This window comes from Phoxinus phoxinus (assembly GCF_949152265.1).
Source record: "Phoxinus phoxinus genome assembly, chromosome: 6".
Lineage (NCBI taxonomy): Eukaryota > Metazoa > Chordata > Actinopteri > Cypriniformes > Leuciscidae > Phoxinus > Phoxinus phoxinus.
Genome location: NC_136881.1, coordinates 15,104,962 through 15,129,840, shown reverse-complemented (window position 1 = coordinate 15,129,840; position 24,879 = coordinate 15,104,962). Strand labels below are relative to the sequence as shown.

Genomic DNA, 24,879 nt, shown 5'->3' with positions numbered 1-24,879 from the left:
GTTGTGCTGAGTGTGTAAAGAGGTTTGAAAAAGTGACCAAAATATTGATAAATGGGATATTGATTTGTAAAAGAACTGTAAATCACAATTTTTGTCCATCCTACTCGTTTTCAATCTCACAAAATTATGACCACGCTCCTTAAAAAATTAGTTCACTTTCAAAAAAAAAAATTCTGCTAATTTACTCACCCCGATGTCATCCAATATGTCCAGTCGAAAATAAATGTAGGTTTTTTGAGGAAAACATTCCAGGATTTTTCTACACAGAATGGACTTCAATGGCAACCATCTATCCCAATGTTCAAAGGAAGGTTCAAATGTCCGTCTCAATGCAGCTTTAAAGTTTCGACACGATCCCAGTCGAGAAATAAGGGTCTTTATATTATATATTATATACTTTTTAACCCCAATTGTTCGTCTTGTGCTGGTCTGCGAAGCGCCACAAATTACGTAATCACGTTGGAAAGGTCACGAAAAAAAAAAAATAGAATAATAAAAATAAACTAAAACAAAGATGTCGGACAATTTTGAAGTTGGAGGAGAAAATGAGATTGAGTTTTTCGCCCTTCCCTACTTTTTTGAACCGGAGTACACAGACAAATAACTTAGATAGATGACATGAATGTGACCTTTCCAACGTGATTACGTAATGCGTGGCGCATCGCAGACCAGCACAAGACGAACAATTGCGTTTAAAAAGTATATAATGTATAATTTTTTTTAGAAAATGACCGATCGTTTCGCTACATAAGACCCTTAGTTCTCGACTGGGATCGTGTAGAGAAGCTGCATTGAGACGGACATTTGAACCTTGTATTGAACATTGGGATAGATGGTTGCCATTAGAAAAAGCCTGGAATGTTTTCCTCAAAAACCTTAATTTTGTTTCGACTGAAGAAAGAAAGACATGGATATCTTGGATGACATCGGGGTGAGTAAATTATCAGCAAAATCTTTTTTGAAAGTGAACTAATCCTTTAACATGTGCCTTATACTTCTTAAAATTTGCAAGCAGTGTAGGCTACTAGCTGCCAAAACTATCGCTTATGTTACTTTATGCCTTCAGCAAACCCATGAGAACGTCGCTCGCAGCGAGCGTGCAGACACACTCACACACACTGCAAAACATCACAGCACTGACCACCCGCAGTTTCACCACGTCAATTAAACACACAAATTCATTTAGTCGCCCCTCCCTCCCTGCTGGATGTGATGTGTTGCATTAATTAAAGTGGCAGACGTCGGCCTAATTGGAGCTTGGATGAACGTTGATGTGTGTGTGTGTGTGTGTGTGTGTGTGTGTGTGTGTGTGTGTGTGTGTGTGTGTGTGTGTGTGTGTGTGTGTGTGTGTGTGTGTGTGTGTGTCTGTGTGTGTGTGTGTGTGTGTGTGTGTGTGTGTGTGTGTGTGTGTGTGTGTGTGTGTGTGTGTGTGTGTGTGTTCAGCTAAGCCAGTAGTCAGCTTACAAAGTTGCATTGCATCTATAGTTTATGCAGTTGCTTAATTTAACCTTGAGTATTATTATGTATTATTATATTATATTATATAATTTGTCAAAACATTTAATCTACATATTTACATATAAATTATTGCTAAACAGCTCAATGAAAGTGTAGCTACTAAATAGAAAGGAACCTTCTAGTGTTGATGTCTGGTATTTCATAAGTCATATTGTGTGTGAGAGTATGTGGGTGACATCTGGAGTTCCCTCATGTACTGCAGGGGTCTGCCAAGCAATGGCTTTTTAATAGACACGCGTGCAAACACACACACACACATGCACATCCACATGCACACACTGTGCCTCCCCTGGATAGAGATGTTTATCTAAGACGTGCCAGCGGTGTCCAATCCCCCACCTACTCTGATGCATCTGTCAATGTTCAGCAACTTCCATCTGTGCTCTGTGTCTCTGTGTGTGTGTGTGTGTGTGTGTGTGTGTGTGTGTGTGTGTGTGTGTGTGTGTGTGTGTGTGTGTGTGTGTGTGTGTGTGTGTGTGTGTGTGTGTGTGTGTGTGTGTGTGTGTGTGTGTGTGTGTGTGTGTGTGTGTGTGTGTCTGTGTGTGTGTGTGTGTGTGTGTGTGTGTGTGTGTGTGCATTAAGATGACGTTGTGCATAAGAAAGAAAGAAAGAAAGAAAGAAAGAAAGAATGCATGGTGTAATTGAATTTTTGTTTTGTAATTGCTGGTATACATAATGTCTCATTAGTGTCCTGCATGAAATAAACTCCCTCAGTGCAACAGCATGAATAACACTTTAAGCTAAGTTTAGAGTAGATTTTCTGTTCCCGAAAACAAAGCGCACACATCGACTTACTGTCATCTCTCTTCCGCTTGCTTGCATCGGCAGGTGAGCTAATTCCCAGAATTCCACTGATAGAGTAGGAGGAGCCTGCAGTGTCACTGGTTACTGAGGATACCTGGGTCACTGCCACTGTAGAGGCTAGAAAATTACAGAGAGGTTATGAAGACCACGAATGACCAAAACAAAGTGCTGCTCATTGCGCTGACAGGACATTCACATTGGAAAGAATATACTGTGATAAAGAAAAGTCTTTCAAAAATCTAGTTTAAAATGCTTACACGTTGAATATTTGTACACATATAAATCATTTTTTTCATAATACTAACAATTATATATATTTTTTTCTTAGATATATATCTTACAACCCAAACTAATCTTGCTTTGTCATAAAAAAGTAAAATTAACTGACATTTGAAAGGATTTATTATACTGCAGGTGTCCTCTGTCATTTTTTCCCCCTGTATGTTGGTTGCACAACATGACTTTGATTTGTCAGACAAAAGTTTTAAAAACCTGTGAGTCCATTTTTTTATACAACATTCTTCAAAATGTATTTCTTGTTTTCCACAGAAGAAAGAAATGCATACAGGTTTGGAACGACATGAGGGTGAATAAATTTGTTTTACATTTTGGGTGAACTATTCTTTAAATAAAGCTTTCTTTTCAAGAATATTATTTTAATAGTTTTTATATATGTATATATATATATATATATATATATATAAATGCATACAGGTTTGGAACGACATGAGGGTGAATAAATTTGTTTTACATTTTGGGTGAACTATTCTTTAAATAAAGCTTTCTTTTCAAGAATATTATTTTAATAGTTTTTATATATGTATATATATATATATATATATATATATATATATATATATAATAGCAGGACAGTACCTCTCTAACATTTTTACTTTATGCCCCAAAAATATATCCAAATTTTAAATTAAAATATATTATTAGTTTAAAAAGAAAATTAGCATCATGTCATCAACCCTTATACATAAATCGCTCAGAATTTGTAATATGAACTATCATCCATTTCATATTTTGTATTGAACTGGTGTAACCTGCAGTATCATCTTCCATTTTTAGTCCATTTTAATCATAGGTTGAATTTCCAGGCAATGCATGGAATGTGAAAGTGTGTATCTGTGTAAATATCTCCGGACAGAATTGGGCTTTATGTGATTCTAGCCTCTGCTAAAACTCTCAGCCCATTGTCTTTTGTTGATGTGTAGTATGTTTTTGAGTTTTGTTTTTTCTCTCGTGGTTCTTGGCCCAGCGTTTTCCCTGTTAAAGACCTTTCACCAAAAACTGCTGTCACTCTATTCTAGCAGCGTGCTGCCGCCCAAGGATAAGATGCTAACAAGCTAACAGCTTTTCGACACGTCTGGCTGTCTGTGAGGTCTTGGCTAAGGGACGAGGCCACAAAGTCTTCTCTCTGTCAACCCTTCATTCTCTCTCTCTCTCTCTCTCCTCTTTATCTCACTTCCTGTCAGCTGACGTACAGCCTGAGTGACAGTACAGTGGCCCCAAGGGGACACTAAGGTGTAGAGATGAGGCTAATCCCACATCCCAACAGACTGTGCTAAAATGAAGAAGGTGGGAAAAAAGAAAAACAAATCGCTCGGAGAAAAGATAAACGCCTTTGCTCGCCCGCCGCTCTCGTTTGCTAACCAGGTGGAAAATGTAATGAATGCATATCCATCCATTTTTTACCCCTGATTTATCGTTTCAATTATCTGATTCTCTTATTCTTTTGCACTTTTTTTCCCCCTCACGTCAAGGAATGGAAACCCAAAGCGAGCGCTTTATATTCAAAATCCCTAAATTTCAATTTTCCGCCTGAGTATGAGAACTATTTATCATCATAATCTGAAGGAGACAGAGAACTGGCGAGCGTTGTGCGTGTGAAATTAATTTAGATTAAGCGGAGGTGTGCGATTATGAAGATTACTGACAGTGAGACAAACACAGTTCAATAGTTTATTAACTGCCGACGGGAGTTTTCCTCTTAAACTGGTCTCAGACCGTTTTTAGAGATTCCCCTTTGGTTTTTTGGAGGCGGCATTTTGAGTGTCAGGGATTCAAGGATGTAATCAAACGTTGAAGATTGAGTATGTCTAAATGTCAATGTTTCAAAATCTCAAATCTCAGTCCCCCTCAGTGTCTATGGCATTGGTATACGACACTGCCTAGATAAGTTTCATGGGGTTACTGGTATGGTGAAACCTCCAGGGAATTAATGAAGTTAAATAGAGAGTAAATTGATACTTTTGCTAATAGGTTGTTTGATTCTCAGATTTCTTCTCACATGCATCTCTTCTGGTGTTTTAACAATGTCTCAAATTGTGCTCAGATTTGCCAAGATAAGTCAGCTATATAACAATTTTCACTTTATTTGACCATATTGTCTATGCTATCCAAATTAATTTTATTGCTTTCTAACTGCAAACTACTGTTCAGAAGTTTGGGGATTTTTAATGCTTGATTCTTATTATCATTTATTTGATCAAAAGTACAGGAATATTGTAAAATTTTAAAAACTCTTTTCTATTTGAATATATTTTAAAATGTAATTTATTCCAGTGATGGCAAAGCTGAATTTTCAGCAGTCATTATTCCAGTTTTCAGTCACTTGATCCTTCAGAAATCATTCTAATAAAGGGTTGAAAATGTTGAATATTTTTTGGCGGAAACTGTGATGCATTTTTTTTTTCTTCAGGATTATTTTATAACATTTTATGTGCATTGAATGCTTCCCTGCTGAATAAAAGTATTTTTTTAAATCTGAAAGTCAAAATTTTTGAATGTTTTTTTTTTTTTTCCAGAAGCTACATTTATTTTTATTTTTAAAATCCAAATATGTTTCAATCCTACCAAGGACTAAAGTTATCCATTGTGAGAAATTTGAAATATGACAAAAGTGAATGTGACGTTGACTCTTACCTAAGTTATGGGCAGAGATAGGTCCTGATTGGCCAGGTGGTTGCTGGACTTTAGTGCGAATTATCCTGCGGCAAAGAAAGAGCAAACAGGAATTAGACATTATGGTGTTTTTGAGGTTTACCATGCAAGGCTCTATGTGTGAGGGTGTGTGGGTACTGTATATCCTTTAATATAAGTATGTGTGTGTGTGTGTGTGTGTGTGTGTGTGTGTGTGTGCGTGTGTGCGCGCGTGTGTGTGTGTGTGTGTGTGTGTGTGTGTGTGTGTGTGTGTGTGTGTGCGTGCGTGCGTGTGTGTGTGTCTGTGTGTGTGTGTGTGTGTGTGTGTGTGTGTGAAGTGGCTCATGCAGGCTGACATGGCAGCAGAGTCTCACACTTCCTGCATGGCTGCTCAAGCAAAGCACCTTTCCCCTCTCCTCTGCATCTCTCTCTCTCTCTCTCTCTCTCTCTCTCTCTCTCTCTCTCTCTCTCTCTCTCTCTCTCTCTCTCTCTCTCTCTCTCTCTCTCTCTCTCTCTCTCTCTCTCTCTCAGAAAGATTGTCATTGTACACATGCTGTTGAACCAGTGAGCTGGACACTGCTCATGAATATGTGTCTTTTTACTCCACTAACTCAGTCAGTCCTGTTGTTTTTCTCTATCCCGCTACAATCATTCTTTCTCTTTTCCATGCATTGCTCTATCCCTTTTCTATAATGATCAACTTGTTCACGAAAATTGAATGGGTTGTACACATCCATTGGGGTCAGTAAGAAATTCTTAAAATAAGTCTTATGCTCAACAAGGCTGCACTTATTTGATCAATAATTAATATTGTAAACAATAACCTGTAATATTGTAAAATATTATTACAGTTTAAAATAATTGTTTTCTATTTATTTATTTTTTAATGTAATTTGTTCCTGTGATGCAAAGCTGAATTTAGAGCATCATTTCCCCCAGGGATCTATGGTGAATATAAAGTTCAAAAGAAGAGCATTTATTTGAAATAGAACATTTTTGTAACATTTATAAATGGATTTCCTGTTAATTTTGTTCAATTTAATGCATCCTTGCTCAATAAAAGTATTAATTTCCACAAAAAAAGCCAATTTTACTGACCCCAAAGTTTTGAACTGTAATATATGTACACAAACATGCTTTATGTTAGGAAAGTGAAGCAATGGGAAAAACTAATTTGGAAAAACACACTTTAAACCATTTCAACCCAATCAAATATTAAAAGGTTAAATCTTAAGTCACTTTTTGTGTCAAGTTGAATGGATAATAATGAAAATATTTGAACAGTGCACACACACACCTGTTGATTGAGCTGACACTGGGCACGCTGTCATTGTCACACACTCTCTCTGCCAGCAGTCTGTCTCGGATCTCCCAGGCAAACATGGTGGGGTTTTGGCGTTTGTAATCAGCGATTTTGTCGACGACTTTGGGTGTAGCAACCTTTGGTTTGGAGCCTCCGATCACCCCTGGTCTGATGCTGCCTGTCTCATAGTACCTGTGGAGCAAATAGATAGAGAGTTGTATTTCACCAGGCAAGATAAACAGAGAGTTACAATGCTTATCTGGCATTGTAGTTCTATAATGCCTTGCGGTCAGCGCACAGTAGGTTAACACAGACACTGTGAACACCTTTCACAAACCTGAAATAAATGATCAATCTGTTCAGCCTATTAAAACAAAAATTTTATATTTAAGCCACACAGGGGAATTCTGTAATACACCCTGGTCTAAATTCTGATTGGATGAGACGCTTCAAAGCCATGCAGATAAATGCACACCTGTGTCCGCACATTCTATATTAATGCATCTATGGTAAGCGTAAACAGCCTATATTTAAAGGGACAGTTCACCCCCAAAAAATTAATTACTCACCCTCATGTCCCTCCAAACCCTTAAGACCAAGTTCATCTTGGGAACACAAATAAAGATCTTTTTAATGAAATCTAAGCTTTCTGTCCTCCATTGCTACGCAACTACCACTTCAAAGTTCATAAAGAGATCGTAAAAGTAATCCTTGTGAATTGAGCAGTTTAGTCCACATTTTCTGGATAGACACGATCGGTTCATATGATGAACAGATTGAATTTAGGCTTTTATTTGCATATAAACATTGATCAGCGAACATAAACAGAAGCTCAACCGAACCTGCTTGACGTGCGAGAGCTCTTGCGGAAGCTCGAACCTGCTGCGTAACACGAGAATGAACATCATTGGTTCTTGCACGTCAAGCGATTGTTTACCACAACTGATGTGTGAGTTGATTAATGTTTATATGTGAAGTAAAAGCCTAAGCGATCGAGTCTCATCAGAAATTTTGGACTAAACCGCTCAATTCTTATGGATTAGTTTTACGTACTCTTTAATAACTTTTTAAAGCATCAAAGTGGTAGTTGCGTAGACTGTCAACGGAGGGACAGAAATCTCTCAGATTTCATCAAAAAGATCTTCATTTGTGTTACTAAGATGAACGAAAGTATTACGGGTTTGGAACGACATGAGGTTGAGTAATTAATGACAGAATTTGAACTATCCCTTTCAGCAAATCATGGTGTAATAATCATTGGTTTAAATTAGTAATATTAATAAATTATTATATATTTTTAATATTAATACATTTATTGAAAATATTACAATATATTAAAAATGAGATCATTTGGTGAATAATAATTATTTAAATTATTCATATTAATGCATTATTATTATTATATTCTAATATGCTTATTAGGTTAACATTTATTTTTATAAATGCTGAAAACAGTTGTGCTCTGATTCATTGATGAATAGAAAGTTCAAAACAACAGTATTTATTTGAAATAAAAATCTTTTGTAACATTGTAAATAATTAAACTCTCTTTTGTTCAATTCTTGCTCAAAGTATTAATTTATTAATTTATTACCTCAAACTTTTGATCTGTAGTGTATATTATGATATTAGTGATATGATATTATTTATTTATTTATTTATAATTATATTAAATGCATTTACTAGCCATTTGAAAATGTACTGAAAATCTGATGATTAATATTAATAAATGAATGTGATCTTAGATTATTAACATTAATACAATTATTGAACATTGGTGTCTCATATATTGCTCTTTCTGATTTATGAAGCATCCAGCCCAGCTATGCATAACAGTAATTTTTACCAATAAGGGGGTTTTAGGTGCTCTGCTTCATCTTGCATGGCTAGATTTAGTTAATGCCCTACACACAAACATAAAGCATACAGCACAGCCATGAAAAGTTCACCAAAATGAGCAGGCAGAAAATTCCCTCATTACAAGAGAGCCGAGTTAGTCATACGCCTTATTTACTCAAACCTCACTTGCAGCCCACATATTAGTGTGTTTTCTGCCTGAGCAGTAAGAGGGAGGGAAGATATTACCACACACGCGCACACACACACACGCACACACACACAGAGAGCGCTGCTGTAACGGTTGAGTGAGTTGGACCGGGGCTGGGGGAAGAGGGTTGAGGCAAAGGAGAACAATGCGAAACACATTTTTTTGATATAGCTAAAGGCTCTAGCACTAATCCACACCTTTATCCATTCAAATTCTGTCCTCCCCCTTAACCCCTTCCTCCCTCTCCTTCTCTCTTTCCTCCTCTCTCTCTCCCTTTCTCTGTCCTTCCAGCCATCCCTCCCTCCTCGGGAGACGTATGGTGCCCAGTGTCATTTTGATGCAAATGTAAAATGTGATGAATCTTTTCTTTTTTGTCCCAGAAAGACAGAAAGAAAAGACGGCGCTTTGACTTTGGCTTCGGTGCGAGATTTCAGAATTACTGAATTTCAACGTGTCTCCTTTGAAAGGAAGCGCTGAGTCAGCCTCAAGTTGAACCTACGGCAGAGGGAATATCAGCCGTACGGCCAGCATTCATCAGTGTATGGATATTTTAGAAATTGATATTTATTATGGATTACATATAAGTTGACCTAATGAAAGAATGGAAGGAGGGTTGGAAAGCATTTAAAGGCGAGACTACAAACAGACACTGGCTCCACTGTTTGAACGCAATAGAGGACATTAAGCTGGTTTCCCAGGCAATGATTGAGCCCATTTCTGGATAAAATAGCACAGGCAATGGAGATTCTCCATTCAGAATCCTCTTTGCCAAACTCTGTCTGTGGGAACTAATCCATATTATTCACCAATACATTGTTATATGAAATAATCACATAATATCTCAAGAAACTGTCTTTTCATCCCTATGCTGACACATGAGAGCTCTATAGCATGTCCAGTCACATGTTCGCTTATAGTTGCAAGACTCATCCACTCTATTATATAATATTGTACAGCTCAAACGCTAATATGTTTACAGTTTGAGAAGTGAGTTTCATAAAGTGCTACATACGGTTTGTTTAAGTCTCTTATGCTCATCAAGGCTGATCATCAAAAATACAGTAAAACAGTGTAATAATAGATTATTTTCCATTTTAATATATCTTTTTTGATGCGAAGAAACATTTCTTATTATTATCAATGTTGAAAACAGTTGTGCTGCTTAATATTTTTCTTAACAGGGTGATTATTTTAAGATTATTTGAGGAATACAGTTCAAAAGAACAGCGTTTATGTCCTTACTGTCACAATTGATAAATTTAATGTGTCCTTGCTGAACTGACCCCAAACTTTTTAATGGTAGTGTATTTGTCAATGTTTAAATGTGATATAGAAACAGCGTGAATATATGGCCAACAGAAATCCCACACATACTGTGGTGCAATGATACTGAATGATGGCTATATACATTTTTCTTTTATAAAATGTTACATGCAAAGTACTATAAAAGAATCTCGTTAGTACCATGCATTCTTGGTACGAATTTTCTAGTGATATGAGTTTTATGTATATATGCTTTTGTTTGACATTTTCTTATGATAAGCAGAACTCACCTGCCCAGTATCTTGCTGACGCAGCCGTGGCTGACCCGGAGCTGGCGGGAGATGTCACACGGACGTACGCCCTGATGGGCCAACTCCACTATCCTCTGCCTCACCACGTCAGGCAAGGGCCGCCCGTTTACAAACACCCCACCCAGCTGATTCACCCCTCCATGCCCTGCGGACACACACAGCAATAAAAGGACACTGAGCAAATCATATCTTCCTTAAATACAGAAGCTGTCACATAGCAGGCAAGAGGTGTTGCTGTCCCACCCTGGTGTGTGCGCGCGCGTGTCTTTGACCTGAAGGTTACGATTCATTATGCAGTCTCTTCCTCTCCTCTTTATCATATCTGCCCCTGGTGGTCACCTAGAGAATTGCACATGACCTCCTCACTCAAGTTTGTTTTTGTATATTGTCTATAATTGTAGTGGAGTCTTTTCTTTTTTTTTTTTTGCACAGTGGGTGGTGGGCTGGACCTCCATGATGGGCTTAGACTTTTGGATACCAATTTTCTTTCATTATTGTACTGTATATATATATATATTCATTAGAATTCAGTATCTTATCATCATTTCAGTGCAGAAGTCTTTGTGGTAATCCAGTCAATCTGTTATATTAACATACTGATTGCTTCAGAAGGGGAACACACATTTACACACACAAAGGGACTGGGGGATCTGTTAATCCGAGCTACAGGGTAATGGATCTTAAATACATCCGGGCAGGCGATATCAAAAAGACCTAACTGGCCTTGTGTCCTCATAACTATATATAAGTTCAGCTAAAAGAAAATGAATACCCAGCTACGTGTCATTTTCATTCTCCCAAAGCAGTGAGCTGCTTTTTAATGAAGTTCCTTTACTGAGTGATTTGACCTCTGAGGAAGTCTGATTTCAGTTTCATTTTACCTCTTTTCTATTTCGTTTCTTTCAATGCTAGTTTGCAGTTTCCTTTTCTCTTTCTTCTTCTGTCGCTCAGTTACAGCTTATTATTTAAAAACGTAAGTGACAAAGTCATGTAGTTAACTAGCTCAATTGATTTTAAAGATGTACATTAAAAATTAGGTGTGCAAACTTTTTTATGATCAAATGTATAATTATTTTTAAAAAAAAACATGTTTTGCTTAATCCCCTATTTTAATGTGATAAACAGCATCACGTCTGTGTCCTTCTACAAAAGAAACACACAGTGAAATACATCAGACAAACACATTTGAAAGTCGAGTATAAAATGATTCTTCATGTGGAAGGCCTTAAGTTTTAAGTTTTTAGATCAGTTTATGTTGAATTTCTAATATTAGAAAAAGTTGAAACTTTTTCAGCTGGATTTACAGTTACTTAGGTTATAGTTATGACTACATATTATTAATATATGCATTGAGCAAGCATGTGTTTAAGTGTGTATGAGATATGTTTGTTTGAATATAAGAGCGTAGAGAAATAAGGCTGCAGTAAGGATTAAACGAAACAAGCTATTCAGATGTGATCTGACCCAGACTTTTCTCCCGTTTCTGCAGCAAATACTGCTGGCTTATAAATCGAAGTGTTCCTGGAGCTTTGATTGATTTCGAGGCAGGTTCCGTTTAGAAATGGCGAGAGCGGCTGAAAGACATTCATGCTCCCCCATCCAGAAAATAAACCCGATTAGAGACGCTGCTCCATTACGATCCGCTATCGGCCGCTACGATTAAACCAAACGCCAGCAAAGCGACGTGACATCAGGCGTGCTTTAACAAACACACTCAAGAAAAGAAAAAAAGAACGAAAGAAAGAAAGAAACAAGTAAGGGACTACATTCATTCATGCAGGGTAAATGCATTGTTTACGAGAAAGAATGCATGCAGCATTTGTAAATAAAATCACAGATAGGCCTATTTACATTTTAAAAAATTAAAGAAGAGTTTGATTTATCTTGTAGGCTAGGCTATATTTAAAAATACGTTTAAACGTATAAAGTGCATATAAACGTTTAGGTTTCCTGGATTAAAAAAGTTTTAAAGAGATATTCTTCATTTATTCTTCATTTTTGTTCATAATACATCATATTATTAGTGAAAGGTTGATTATTAATATTTTGTCATAGTTTACTCAAATTAATCACGTAGCATATCAATTAATGCATCACTGTCTGATTAGTAGCCTATTATTTATTTTATTTTCTAATAAGGAATTTTTGCATAATTTACGTAAAATATTAAATAATAAAAAGAAAAGAATACAATTTTTTTTTAAATAAGCGAGACCAAACAACCAAGGGAAACTCATAGCACAGAAACGAAACAATGTGACACTTCAGACATTCCAGCAAAAAATAAATAAATAAATCTTTGCAAACGTCAATGCTTCACTCCTAAATAAGACTGAACTAGTCATTTTTCGATAGACAATGAAAATGTATTCGTTTTTAAAATAACTATTTAATTCGTGTTTAAATAAAAACAGATAAAACACTGTTAGAAATATTTTGCAAAATTCATAGGCTACTAGTATATGACTATACGCATTCATCACTCGTGTCAATTTAGGGTAAAACTTTAACCAATTTATACGACCAACTAGTGGCCTAATAACAACTGTAACATATAATTTACCGCCCCAGTGGGAGTGTTAAATATGGTAACTTATTGTACGAGAGTTCACACTTTTTATGATCATTTAAAACCTGCAAAGTCTTATTAATATTCATGAGAAAGATAAGTAGCCTATGAGTTTAAAACATCCTAAAGTCTTCTTCCTGTCTCTGCAACGTCAGTGGAGTTTCTTTCCTAATAGTCTCGCAGGTTCGTGGCACAGTCCATTCTTAAGGCTTGCACCGTTTGACATTTTCGGTGTAATCGTTTTACCCCGCGGATTGTGTTGAGATATTGTGGCAGAGAGGAAACGTGATTCGTTCTAGCTTCTGAAATGTGTATACATCTAATCCACCGTTTCATTCACCGTGCCAATAGATGTCATTTCACATAGACGTGCGTGTGCGTGTAAGAGTGGGTGGGTGCGCGCATATTTGAGTTTTGCGGGTTTATTCATCGATGAGAGGGAGAGAAAGAAAGAAAGAATGAGCGAGCGAGCGAGGAACAGGAGGAGAGAGAGATGATGAGATCACAATTGCATTTTCAGGGTGCATAATATGTGATTGGCAGCTGGGTTTTGGTAACAAAGACATTGCAATTTTCGGATTTCAAAAAATATTTTCTTACAAATTGAAGATATACGCTGATTTTACATAATTAATACATATTTAATGATTATTTAAAATAAATAAATTAAAAAGTAGCCTATGTCTTGCACACTGAAAATGTTAATTCATAATGAAGTAAAAATCTGTAGCAGACTATTCAAATGAAGCTGTTATTTGCGGCTTGTACGCTGGCTGCAACACGAATAAAAATAAAGAGGAGGGAAAGAGAAAAGGGGCCCTTACGCTGGTATCTTGGGGGACCACCGGTGTCCGCCATGTCACGAATGAGTGACCACACATCTCTCCGCCACAGTGAGCAACTTCAGCTTTCGTTTTTAACCTCACGAGTGGGCTGTTTACAGCTACCCTCAAGCAATGTATTTAAAGGTTTCGGAGCCTGTTTGCCATATCCTCAGCTGCGGTTCAAGTTCAGTTTGTGTCCGCTGGCTGCTGGCCTTGGCCGCGATCTCTTCCCCCCTCTCTTTCCCCCAGGGATTGTCAAGCAGGCTAAAGCTCTAACAAAGCAATCCGATTCTTAGAATGCCAAAACAATCGGACCAAACTGCAAAAAAACGTCACATTTATGTAAGACAGTTGCCTTATTAAAGTTTGCAGCTATGCTTTGATTTCATTAGATGTAATCCGAGTATACACTCTTAAAAATAAAGGTTTCAAAAGGTGGGAACCATTTTTGGTTCCCCAAAGAACCTTCAGGTCATCAGTTCTTTAAATAAAATGTTTTTCTTAGTGTGAAGAACATTTGAAAAATCTAAAGAACCTTTTCAAGAACGTTTTGTGGAATGGAAAGATTTCAAGGTTCTTCATGGAACTAATGCCAATAAAGAACCCTTTTAAGAATGTAGCCTATATTTTGTTATCCTCTTTCTTTCATAATTAAAAAAAACATTCTGATAACTTCAAACATGTGAAAGCAGTTAGTGAAAGACTACGGGGAACTTACTGTGCATCGCTGCGAACGGGTCGTGTTTGCAGTGGATTTCCATCGTTTAGCAGGACAGGCCTTCCGTTAAAAAGAAGCAAAAAGTCTTTAATGTCCTGTACTTTTTATTTTAAAGGTTTGTGCGTTAGTCCGTTCTGCTCGGAAATGTCTCTTTTAAACGCAGTTTCAGCTGTTTGGAAGTCCAAAGAAACTTTGGTTGGAAAATAAACAATTGACCCTGAAGACCTAAGGCCTATTGGGTCAAGAGTAAAAGTAGTTTTTGTGAATTGCGAGGAGGGAATAAAAAAATGATAATTTCATAAATAATCATTTATCGTTTCCGTCATTAATTAGTCTACAAAAATAAGCAAAAAGGCTTCTGCGGCCCAACATCCAGAGTGAACTAACTCAGACATCTGTAGGGATTCATCAAAATGGCATATCAAGAAAAGTCCTGGCATGTACCAATTTTAATATTAGTCCGAACAGTCTTCTTAAGCTTTAGATACAAATGTAGAAGTCTCGTTTCCAAGCCCTATCTCGACATCCTCGCTCCACTGACCGTGACCCGTGAACTGTGACCGAGGCTCGCGTGCACTGTCAGAGCGCGTCCCTTCCAGGGATCTGTAAAATCCTGGTGAGGTTTCTGAGAAATCCAAACATTTACTTCATGTTTAACGGATCTTCACATAAACGCGATTTCCCTGCATCTTGGTCTTCTAATGGCTCAAATCGCGCTCTCAGACTCACTCTTTTTTTAAAGAAAGAAAATATGCAGATTACTCCGACAGCACGAAGATCCTCAAACAATAGACATACGACCGTGGACATATGAAATTAAAAAGTACTTGGTGTGAACCCCGAATCAAAATGTTTGCCAAAGTTAAACAGAAAATGATAAATAGCCATTGCGCGAAGCATTTGAACTTGGGGGAAAAAAAATGTCCAAGAAATGTCGTGAAGAAGAAACAGGCTTTATCAAGTTTTGACGCGCGTAAAAATCCACGGAAAGTCTCGGATGACTGGTACGGTAGTGTAGTTTTTCTCTCTCGTCGCAATTGATGTCCGCCGAACGGTGTTCTTCCAGTGTGAGAAGCAGTGGTCGAGCTTCCAGTCCTTACCGCGCAAACACTGCACGAGCGCACGGCGCGTTTCAGAACCTGCTCTCTTGTGGACAGCGCCAAAGCTACAGCGCTCTGAATCTACTACCGAGCCCGAGCGAGACTGTCAATCAAGAGAAGTCTACCTATCCGAGCACTGCACCTCTGCCGTCACAATCGCCCCGAGTCGCGCTCAGATAAAGACGACACCGATTGGCTAACACTGAGCCAATATGAGAGTGGCGTGCTGTCCCAATTGTGCACCGACAAATAGGGAGTCTTGCATCGAAGTTGGTTCTCTGGCTTCGCTGATCCCATGTCTAATTTCAATTAAGGAAGGTGATGAAATTGAAATTTTTAAATATCCGTTTGCACTTTTTTCAGTCATTAAATTAATAAATAGTTAATAGTTAGGTATTGCGTCAGAATATGTTTTCAATTATGAATAAGCTTTGTTAAATCATTGTTTAAAAAAAATGCTTATGACAACAGACGTATTGCAGCATTTTACTGAGCTACATGTAGGCCTACATATAAAAGATGATACATAAAAATAAATCAACATATTTTTAGTGTTGTATTTGCACATTAGAAATGATAAATTATGTCCCACTTGCACGTTACGACTGCTGTAGTGTTTAGTAGCCTATATCTTCGACAAAAGTTTGAATATTGTTATTTTTAAAAACTACTTTAAAGGTTTAACAATTCTGCATTCATAATGAAATCTATTCGTTTTTTTTTATGAGGTTTATTTGCTTACAACAACAACAACACAAATCTTCCTAAATGTTTCACGGACACGAGCGCTGTTCCACACTTTTGCTCTATACTAAACAATATTTCATTACCAGCCCTAACAACAGATTATTAAGCGCTTGATATTAAGTCATGTTAAGTTTAGTTGACTTAGAAACTGTGGTGTGTTTTTAAATAATGTTGATTATAATTTAGCCTAGCGTCATGGTAATCAGTGTAATACACTTTTAATTATTAAAAAACAAACCAAAAAAAAAAAACAGTAGCCTAGGCTAATCTATTCATTCGTTCATTTTAGATTAATTTCAGATCACACGAAAAAGGAACAAAACATAGGCTACTTGAACTTAACTGATTCAGCTACGCCTATAATGAATTAACTTGGGAGTATTTTCAACACCTATTGATTTGTTTATATAATTACCGTTGTGTATATTTATTTATTTATGTCCTTCATTCATTTGTATACAAAAAAAGACAAAAAATAAACGACAAGGCAAACCATAAAACGAGCTTATAAATTTGTGGGTTACATTCAGATGTACCATTGCCTCTATTTAAAAGGAACACCCAAACCGTAACTCTTCTAAAACTCCATTTTAATGTTTTGATTGAGAACACTTTTGGGCAGATTTCCGTGCATATTCTGCGACTAGTCACATTGTTATTCTATAGATCAAAGATAAAAAATATCTTATATGTATTTGCCTGTGTGGTCAGAATAATGTCATCTTTAATTCACTGAAATCCTGTGGTACATGCTCAAAATGCATGTGCTCAGCACACATATTCGCTGCATTCTGTGAAGGAGAGATTCCTCCGTGGTGCGCCATAAGTGCCACGAGGGGGCGAACCTTTGGTCTCTTATGAAGAAGCTCGATGGAGCTCGCGCGCAAACACACACACACACACACAGCGCGCGCACACAGCAAATGCACACGCACACTTATAAACTTGTGAAATTAAAGCAACTAGACGTTTTGCAATGTTAAAAAAGCCATAACCGCTATATTTGCAGATATTTTGTAGGCTGTCCCGTTTTTAATCTCATTAGATGTTTAAATAGGCTATTTGTGTCGCTGTTTTGTTTTGTTTTTGAGAGACAAACGCAGCCCACAAATAAACATGAAGTAGGCATATTTTATAACTTTATGATGATTTAGAAATTCCATTTTTTCGCATAAATTATTTGAATTATTGTAGGCTATGCTCCTTTTTGTTTCTCAGTTTCCACGTGTTTAACTCTGGCCCACGTGATTAAATGCTCTCATATTCTGTCTTTCTTGAGGAAATGCGTGCTTATAACAGTTGGCAAAATGTTCTGCTATAGTCTTCGCAAATTAAACATAACAAGTACATCTAAAACACACCTAATCATTTGTAGCCTGCAGTTTGCTTTTGGCTCTGTCTTGGATTTTTTTTAAATAAAAGTTATATCATGATTCAAACCAAAAAAAAATTTCTAAATCATTATCATAATCTATTATTAAGATAGGCTAGTGTTTTTTTAAAAGACAAAATGATTTAGGATTCGGGTTATTAAAGAGATCACTTAGGTAATAACAAAAAACAAATAGGCTATAGGCTACATAATAGACAGTAAAAAAAAAACACAGACCAAAATATAGAAGTGTTCAGAAGTCGGTGTACACAAATTTGAATAATAATTCTGAATAGTTCAAAGCCTATCAGAGTCAAAGCCAAAAACAAGGCTTCCAGTCCACTCCGCTGTTAATGATTTACACACAATTGACAGAAATTAGTATTCTTTTCGGTTAAGTTTAGTTTACGGTTTAGTTTTATTCGAGTTAAATCAAGTTATTTCCCGGGCGCTATATCATTGAGGAAAGGAAACCCTCAGAACATCAGGTGTAGCCTATGACAATGCATGGCTAGCATTGCAAGTCTGCTTAGTTTAAGTTTTAAAGATAGGTATATTTTGACACAAAAATTGAACAGTAGTCCTACTATAAAAATTGTATGCTCATAAAAATCAAAAGACAAATAAAAACACGAGAACACAATACAGGCCTACTGCGATGTTCGATGTCTCATAATAATATGATTTAGTCTTCAAGGAAATCTGGGCGTAGCCGTTTTTGACGCAGGTGAGATGAACCACCTAGCTCATTTAAACTGGTCTATTTAAGACAGAACTATTAAATAACGTGTTGTTTACCGTTGTTATAAAAAGTCCCTTTATGCCTATTAGCCAATGTACAAACACATTCTACATGTAGGCCTAAACAATACATTTTGACTACTGTTACATATGTGAAGCTGTGAAGCTCAATCTCACGTTGAGCCAAGTGAGCAGCAACAACACCAACAGATTTAACGCAGAAATCTCATCTGCACGCGCCATTTCATTGGGAGTTTTAAATGTGACGAGTGAACGAGGGACGTTTATGAAAACACAAAAATATTTCGTATTGAATACAAGGGCTGAACAGTCTTAATGTTTGCTTCTGGGTCATAATGAAAACATCTGCAGGGACTCACAAGCATCAACGTTTTTTTTTTTTTAAACAAACATCTTTCAAGAACCCCATTGTGTGACAGGAAACGTCACTGGTTCCTCAACCATTTTCGCCTATAGTTTTTAAATTTCCTGACGGTTTTGAATTTTGATTATGTTCTTTGGATTGTAGGCCAGAAAAATAGGCCCAAACCCAGCACACTTCAAGCTCAAAACACATTGCTGTCAAAATCCAAAAAGTCAGCAAAGGTGTGGCCAAAATAAGCTTATTTAGACCCATTACAACGTGTTGTTCTTGATTTGTTTCTTATGTTAAAAGTGTCAAAAGATGGACCACCAACATTCATCTCAATATAAGGATCAATCCCAAAAACAGTTTTATAAAAGACATATAGCCCATTTAGCAAGTGCAAAAATGCTGTATTTGTAAAAAGTTTTGTAAAACAGAGACCTAGTAGACTACTTTGAACAAACAATAGTTCAAGTGAAATGGAGAAACAGACAAGGCCCTACCCGACCGTCCGATGCGCAGAGATGGACCCTTTTGGTCCAAGTCCATGCCGTGGCTAGAGGTTGGACAGAGGGATGAGCGGGGGGGGCGAGAACAAAAAAAGTTCCCTCTCCTATATCCTCTGTTGCTGTTCTCTGTGCTCTTTTTTTTTTTTTTTTTGTAACAGTGGTTTTGACGAATGGTAGTTTGAAATAATGTGACTCTTCCGCTCCCTGTTGCGCCGTTGCAATTGTTCACTGGAGTGAGACTAAACGTTTTAGGTGGAAAAGAGACTCTGAAGGAAGCGTGAAACGATTATGGGGCAAAGTCAAGAAAGAGCCGCGCGCTCATGCCCTCTTTCTTCCTCTTTCTCTCTCTCTCTCTTTCTTCCTCTCTCTCTCTCTTTCTTCCCCTCTCTCTCTCACTCACTCACTCACTCACACACACAAACGCTCCCCCTCTTCAGATAGACAGTGTTGTAGGCCCATTGATCTGATCATTTGTTGGTATGGCCTACTTTTTAAACTTAACTTTCGCTCCCTCGTTTAAAAGGATAGTTCACCCAAAAACATTCTATCATCATTTACTCACCCTCAAGTTGTTCCAAATCTGTATGCATTTCTTTGTTATGTGAAAAATCAAAGGAGATATTTTGAAGAATGTCGGTAACCAAACAGATGTGGGGCATCATCGTTTTTACCTCCATACTGGAAGTCAATGGGGTCCATCAACTGTAGCGACATTCTTCAAAATAATCCTTTTCATACAGGTTTTGAACAACTTGAGGGTAGGCCTAAATGATGACATCATTTTCCTTTTTGGGTGAACTATAAATAAGTGAAATACAGAACATTATATTTAGTTCAATAATAGCTAATAATAATAATAAATCACTCTAATTATGTGCGCGAATCGTAACGAGGTTACGGTAAGAAAGCCCCCAAAAATGTCAATATTCAGTTAATAAAACGTTGATTTATCAAATTATTTATTTATAAAATCCAACCTATTCATTAAGATATAATATGAAAATATAGCCTATGCTTTTTTTCTTTCTTTTTTTCATTTAATAGTTTTTACTATTTGCATGTTTCACCAATGGTCTATATAAAGCATTAATAATGCAGGTGTAATGCTGCTTTATAGGCCTATAGCCTGGACCAGGCTAGAAGTGTTACCAATCAAATGTATCTGCCAAAACAACAAAAATAATGTTCAGCCGGTGAGGCCTTTTGGTTGCATTGATTTGACTTTTTAAAGCATAATTTGGTCAACCTATAACAAGACTGCAGAATGTTTTTGCTTTTTTTCCGTATAACACCGACAATGCACGTGAACGCACGCGCTGGATGACGCCAGGCGATGATTCGAGGTCTCTAGGTTCATGGGCGACACAGACACAATTGAGCGCGGAACAATGCGATGGACGCGCCGATCAGCACTCTCTGACCTCTTCTCAGAAAACAACAAATGTAGCTCATTTAATCGCGCCCCATAAAGCCATGTTCCATTGATAGAGGGCTAAAGGCAGAATAATGAATGAGGCTTTAGACCTTATTAATTTAATTCAGAGTGGCCCGTGGCTTGTCTCAGATAATTTTGGCCCAGAGGTCAATTATTTAATTACAACATTTTTCGCGCATGACGGGAAAAGCCCGTATTCGTTTGCAATAAATAAATAGCTGACTGATATTTCGAGGATAAAGCCCATGCAGAGTTTGAGTCACTGCCCTCTGTGAGTTGTGAAGCTCTGGCTGTTTCTGTGCAGGTGTCTGTTGTCACGGTGACCTGAGGCGATGTAACCGCATCGCTACACACGACTCTCCGCTCGAAGATCAAAGGCCAAGCTTGTCCTACATCAACTTACATCAACGTCCACTCTTTCTTCCCCTTCCTCCCTTCATATCGCCTCCTTTAACACATGCATGAGACCACAGAATTTCCTTTTTTCATCCATCCATGGATTTAACAATAGACTTTAAAATCTTCAGTTTCCTCAGTTTTGTGTCCACGATGGTCAAACGATGGCATAATTCTTAAGACATCAAGGACGATAAAATAGCTCTGTGATTTTTATTCTAATGGATTTATTAGTCGAATGACACCGTTTCCGCTTAATCTTATTGCTATAGTCCTGGAAAACTAAATAAAATAGTATACATAGGCCTATATAAACTATAATTTTGCATGTAAGCCTTTTAATGTATAATATATAATTATTATTTTTATTATTATTAATATTGCGATAACAATAGCCTAATCATTATTATTAATACAATCATAAAATAATAATAGCATATTGTTCCCTGGTAGAGCTATACCTGGAAAAAAAAGGCAAGAAACGTTAGAAAGATTCTCAAAAGTCTTATAGTATATTTTGACAGTATGAAGGCTGTCCCATATAATTTACAATGACTGTAACAATCTATTTTAGAAACTATGCTACCATGATACATTTGCAAGGCATAATTTATTAGCTAAATTGCTCTGTAACTAAAACGTTCACATTTGCTTGTAAATATATATAGGCCTATGCAAATGTTGTTTTTTAATTAAGTAGGCTAATACTTTTTTTTTTATTAAAACAACATTCTAAAGAGTTTTGTTGTCTGAAATTTGACTGTTAATATTTCGATTGGCAGCATTGCACCGCATGCAGTGTTAACGTGATAGGATTACAAAATGTGGTGTTTCAGGCTCCTTCTTGGTTTAATTAATAAAGTAGGCTAATTAAAGCGCGGAGAGTTTTTGGTAAGGGGGATTTTGGTTGTTGCCCTGCTGGAAGCGGAAATAATCGCTTTTGACCGAGACGCGAGAGTCAAGGAGGACAATTAAAATAAAAAGTAAACAAATACACAGAGAAAATCAACAACGTTAATGACGCCTCTGTTTTTATTCAACTCATTTGCTCTGTGAATGGTGTTATAGAAGTCCAATAATCGAATGCTTTCCCCGCTAGCTCACATAAAACAATATAATCAAAAAGCGTCTTTATCAGTAAACATTTAAAAACAAAAACAACAGAAGAAATTCTGAGTGTCTGTCTCTGACCCTCGTATGCAGAAACACACTTTACGTGTTTCTTAATAGTTCGCTCTTTGTTTCTCTTAAATACAATTATTTTGTTCAACACTGTTATCAAAAAAGAAAAAAAGTGATAGCCTAACCTAAATAAAATATTTAAAAAATATTTTTACGCAGTTTGAAGGAGACCCCCTTTTGGATCCACCTACCTGTATTTCGTCTGACTATATTCGGAGAACATTTTGGTAAGCAATTACTTCACATATAAGGCCTATTAATTATTTTACATATCTTATCTGTATCTACCAAAAACCTGAAATTGGAAATTTGCTTGGTTATAATAACTATACATAAAACAATAAAAGCTTTTGTTGCAAATCTGTGAAACCATACTTTCCCACCTGGGCTTATTTAACAAATCAAAGGTGTTAACATGCACATTTCCCCCCCATATATTTAAATATATTGTTAGTTTGGAATGCAGAGAACATTGATGTGGTATCCTTTTTTTATTGTCCTATTAGAGTATTATTATTAAACAATAGCCTATGTTAATAACTTGTGCAGAAGTGATAGTCAGCAAGAGAAACAGAATCCTCATACTGAAAATCTGCTAAAAAATAAGTTTTTCTTATTCGGCAACATGCCATGTTTGGTGTTATGCCAAAATATGTATCAAATTGGAAATTATCCAATTGAGTGGTTTATTATCATGATGCATTTTAAACCTGCCAACAACTGTGAAAATGTCTCCTGAAGTAGAGAACCCCAAGCCTCAGCAGGAAATAGTGCCAGTTCTAGACCTGTCAACACTTGGCACAACACCAGACCACACAAAGAGGACATGGTTTTCTTCACTCAATGTTTTGTTCCAGATCATGTGACGTGTAGCGACATGCTGGGGTCAAACTGTGCCTTGATATTCTAAGTGGACCCTCAAAATGGAAAACAATCAAACAGGCGAATGACATCACCCTTTATAATAAATTGTCAGAATCAAAGGCTATATATTGCCTGCAGAGAGAGAGAGAGAGAGAGAGAGAGAGAGAGAGAGAGAGAGAGAGAGAGAGAGAGAGAGAGAGAGAGAGAGAGAGAACAGTATTTGAAAAAAAATCTCATTTATTATTTACATTTGTTATTAACCCATTATTTAGTGTACAATCTGGTACGTATAACGTTCATATGATTGTTTTTACTAAGAATTCTCCATCTTTAGATTGGTTCCTACACAGCAATAAAGCTATTATGTTTGTATATAGCACCCAAATAGACTTATAACTTTCGATGCCATGATAATTGTATGCTCAAATATTGATCATAGCACAGTATGGGGCAATGTTACACTTGAATAACACACTGAAGGTGCAGACTGGAGACATCAGCGATATAAACGCAGGGGTAGGTGAAGGTGGCCATTTGGCTTCATTTCCCAAATGAAAATCTTTCTCATGCAGAACAGCCATGTGAAATCAGATATTGGAATGGGAAAGCCTGCATCCTCGCTTGTGACTCCATCTTCAACACCCGACTGGTTTGAATTTGTGCAGATTAACAGATGAACAAGCGCTTCCCTTTTCCTTTTAAAACAATAATAGTAATAACGATCAACAAATACGTCCAATATGGCAAGAGCAGCCAGGCATTCCGTTCTCCAGCTGCAATCCCTATTTCTACAGCGTTCTCCCAAAATATGGCGTATGTGGTGGGCTTTTGGCTTCATTTAGGAAATGTAACCTTTTGAAAGAAAACAATCCACTGCTTTGATGGCCTTTTCTGACACTGACACGCATGGAGACGTCTTCAGAATCAGATGGCATTCACACCATGATTCCCACATCAGTCGCGAGCTCTGTTCATGTCTTCTGGAGATGATAAAGGTATAGCCTGTGATTTCACAAGAGAAAGAAAGAAAGAAAGAAAAGCAAGCAAGAAAGAAAGAAAAGCAAGCAAGAAAGAAAGAAAGAAAAGCAAGCAAGAAAGAAAGTACAAAAATGTGTGATTTATATTCAGATATGTTTGTGACAGATATGCTGCCTGTTAAGATATGTAAATTCTGGACCTCAGAAGAGGCCAAACATAGCAACTGATAAAAGGACATTTTGCATGTTATTTCTATCACAGCAATAAAGATAGCAAGAAGTTCACATCTCAAGTAAAAAAGCCAACATCTTGAAATGCCAGCTTATGTCTTGGATAACTGTTTGCTACAACTGAAATTGTAGGCTATAGGCCAACATAACAAACAATATATATATATATATATATATATATATATATATATATATATATATATATATATATATATATATATATATATATATATATATATATATGGTCCTACATACATCTACAGCACATACACATATTTATTTATTCACACATTATTTATTTTTGCAGCCAAGTTATGAGGCAATGCTTTAGGCTATCATTTGGTGTGTGTTATTTTTTTTGTTATTATTTTCTGCTTTCTGGCTAATAGCCTACCAATGGCAAATCAAACCTTTATAATAATTATTATAATTAGCCATTAACTGCAACCTCTTCACAACGACACTATATCTATTTATTTTTTTATTTTTCTTAGGCCTTCAGTAGACATTTCAGGGACCGATGTTTAATGCCTGGCTTCCTTATGTTTCTTGTACAAATTCCTACAAATAGAGCATTCAAGTATGCACAGTTCAAAGATTTCCAAACCCTCTCCCATGCACACTGTGAACAAGCATGGTAACAGTTAAAAACAATCCCTAGACCCAGAGCCAC

The 24,879-nt window shown here is 36.7% G+C and overlaps 1 protein-coding gene across 5 annotated transcripts in view; it reads right to left on the bottom strand.

Annotated features, from left to right (window-relative positions):
• Positions 1 to 19,475, bottom strand: part of pax5 (paired box 5) — a 57,159-nt gene extending 37,684 nt beyond the window's left edge. For 2 of the 5 annotated variants that reach the window (XM_079617327.1, XM_079617329.1), the window contains exons 1-5: positions 14,286 to 15,624; positions 10,154 to 10,319; positions 6,548 to 6,745; positions 5,254 to 5,318; positions 2,314 to 2,439 (exon numbers count right to left, since the gene is read on the bottom strand). In XM_079617327.1, the coding sequence (XP_079473453.1) occupies positions 2,314 to 2,439; positions 5,254 to 5,318; positions 6,548 to 6,745; positions 10,154 to 10,319; positions 14,286 to 14,328 (598 nt within the window). In that variant the 5' untranslated portion in view covers positions 14,329 to 15,624. Of the gene's footprint in view, positions 1 to 2,313; positions 2,440 to 5,253; positions 5,319 to 6,547; positions 6,746 to 10,153; positions 10,320 to 10,417; positions 10,576 to 14,285; positions 15,625 to 19,115 lie in introns of those variants that run through there. The other 3 variants (XM_079617326.1, XM_079617328.1, XM_079617330.1) reach the window with 3 other exon arrangements.
• Positions 19,476 to 24,879: the final 5,404 nt, after the last annotated feature.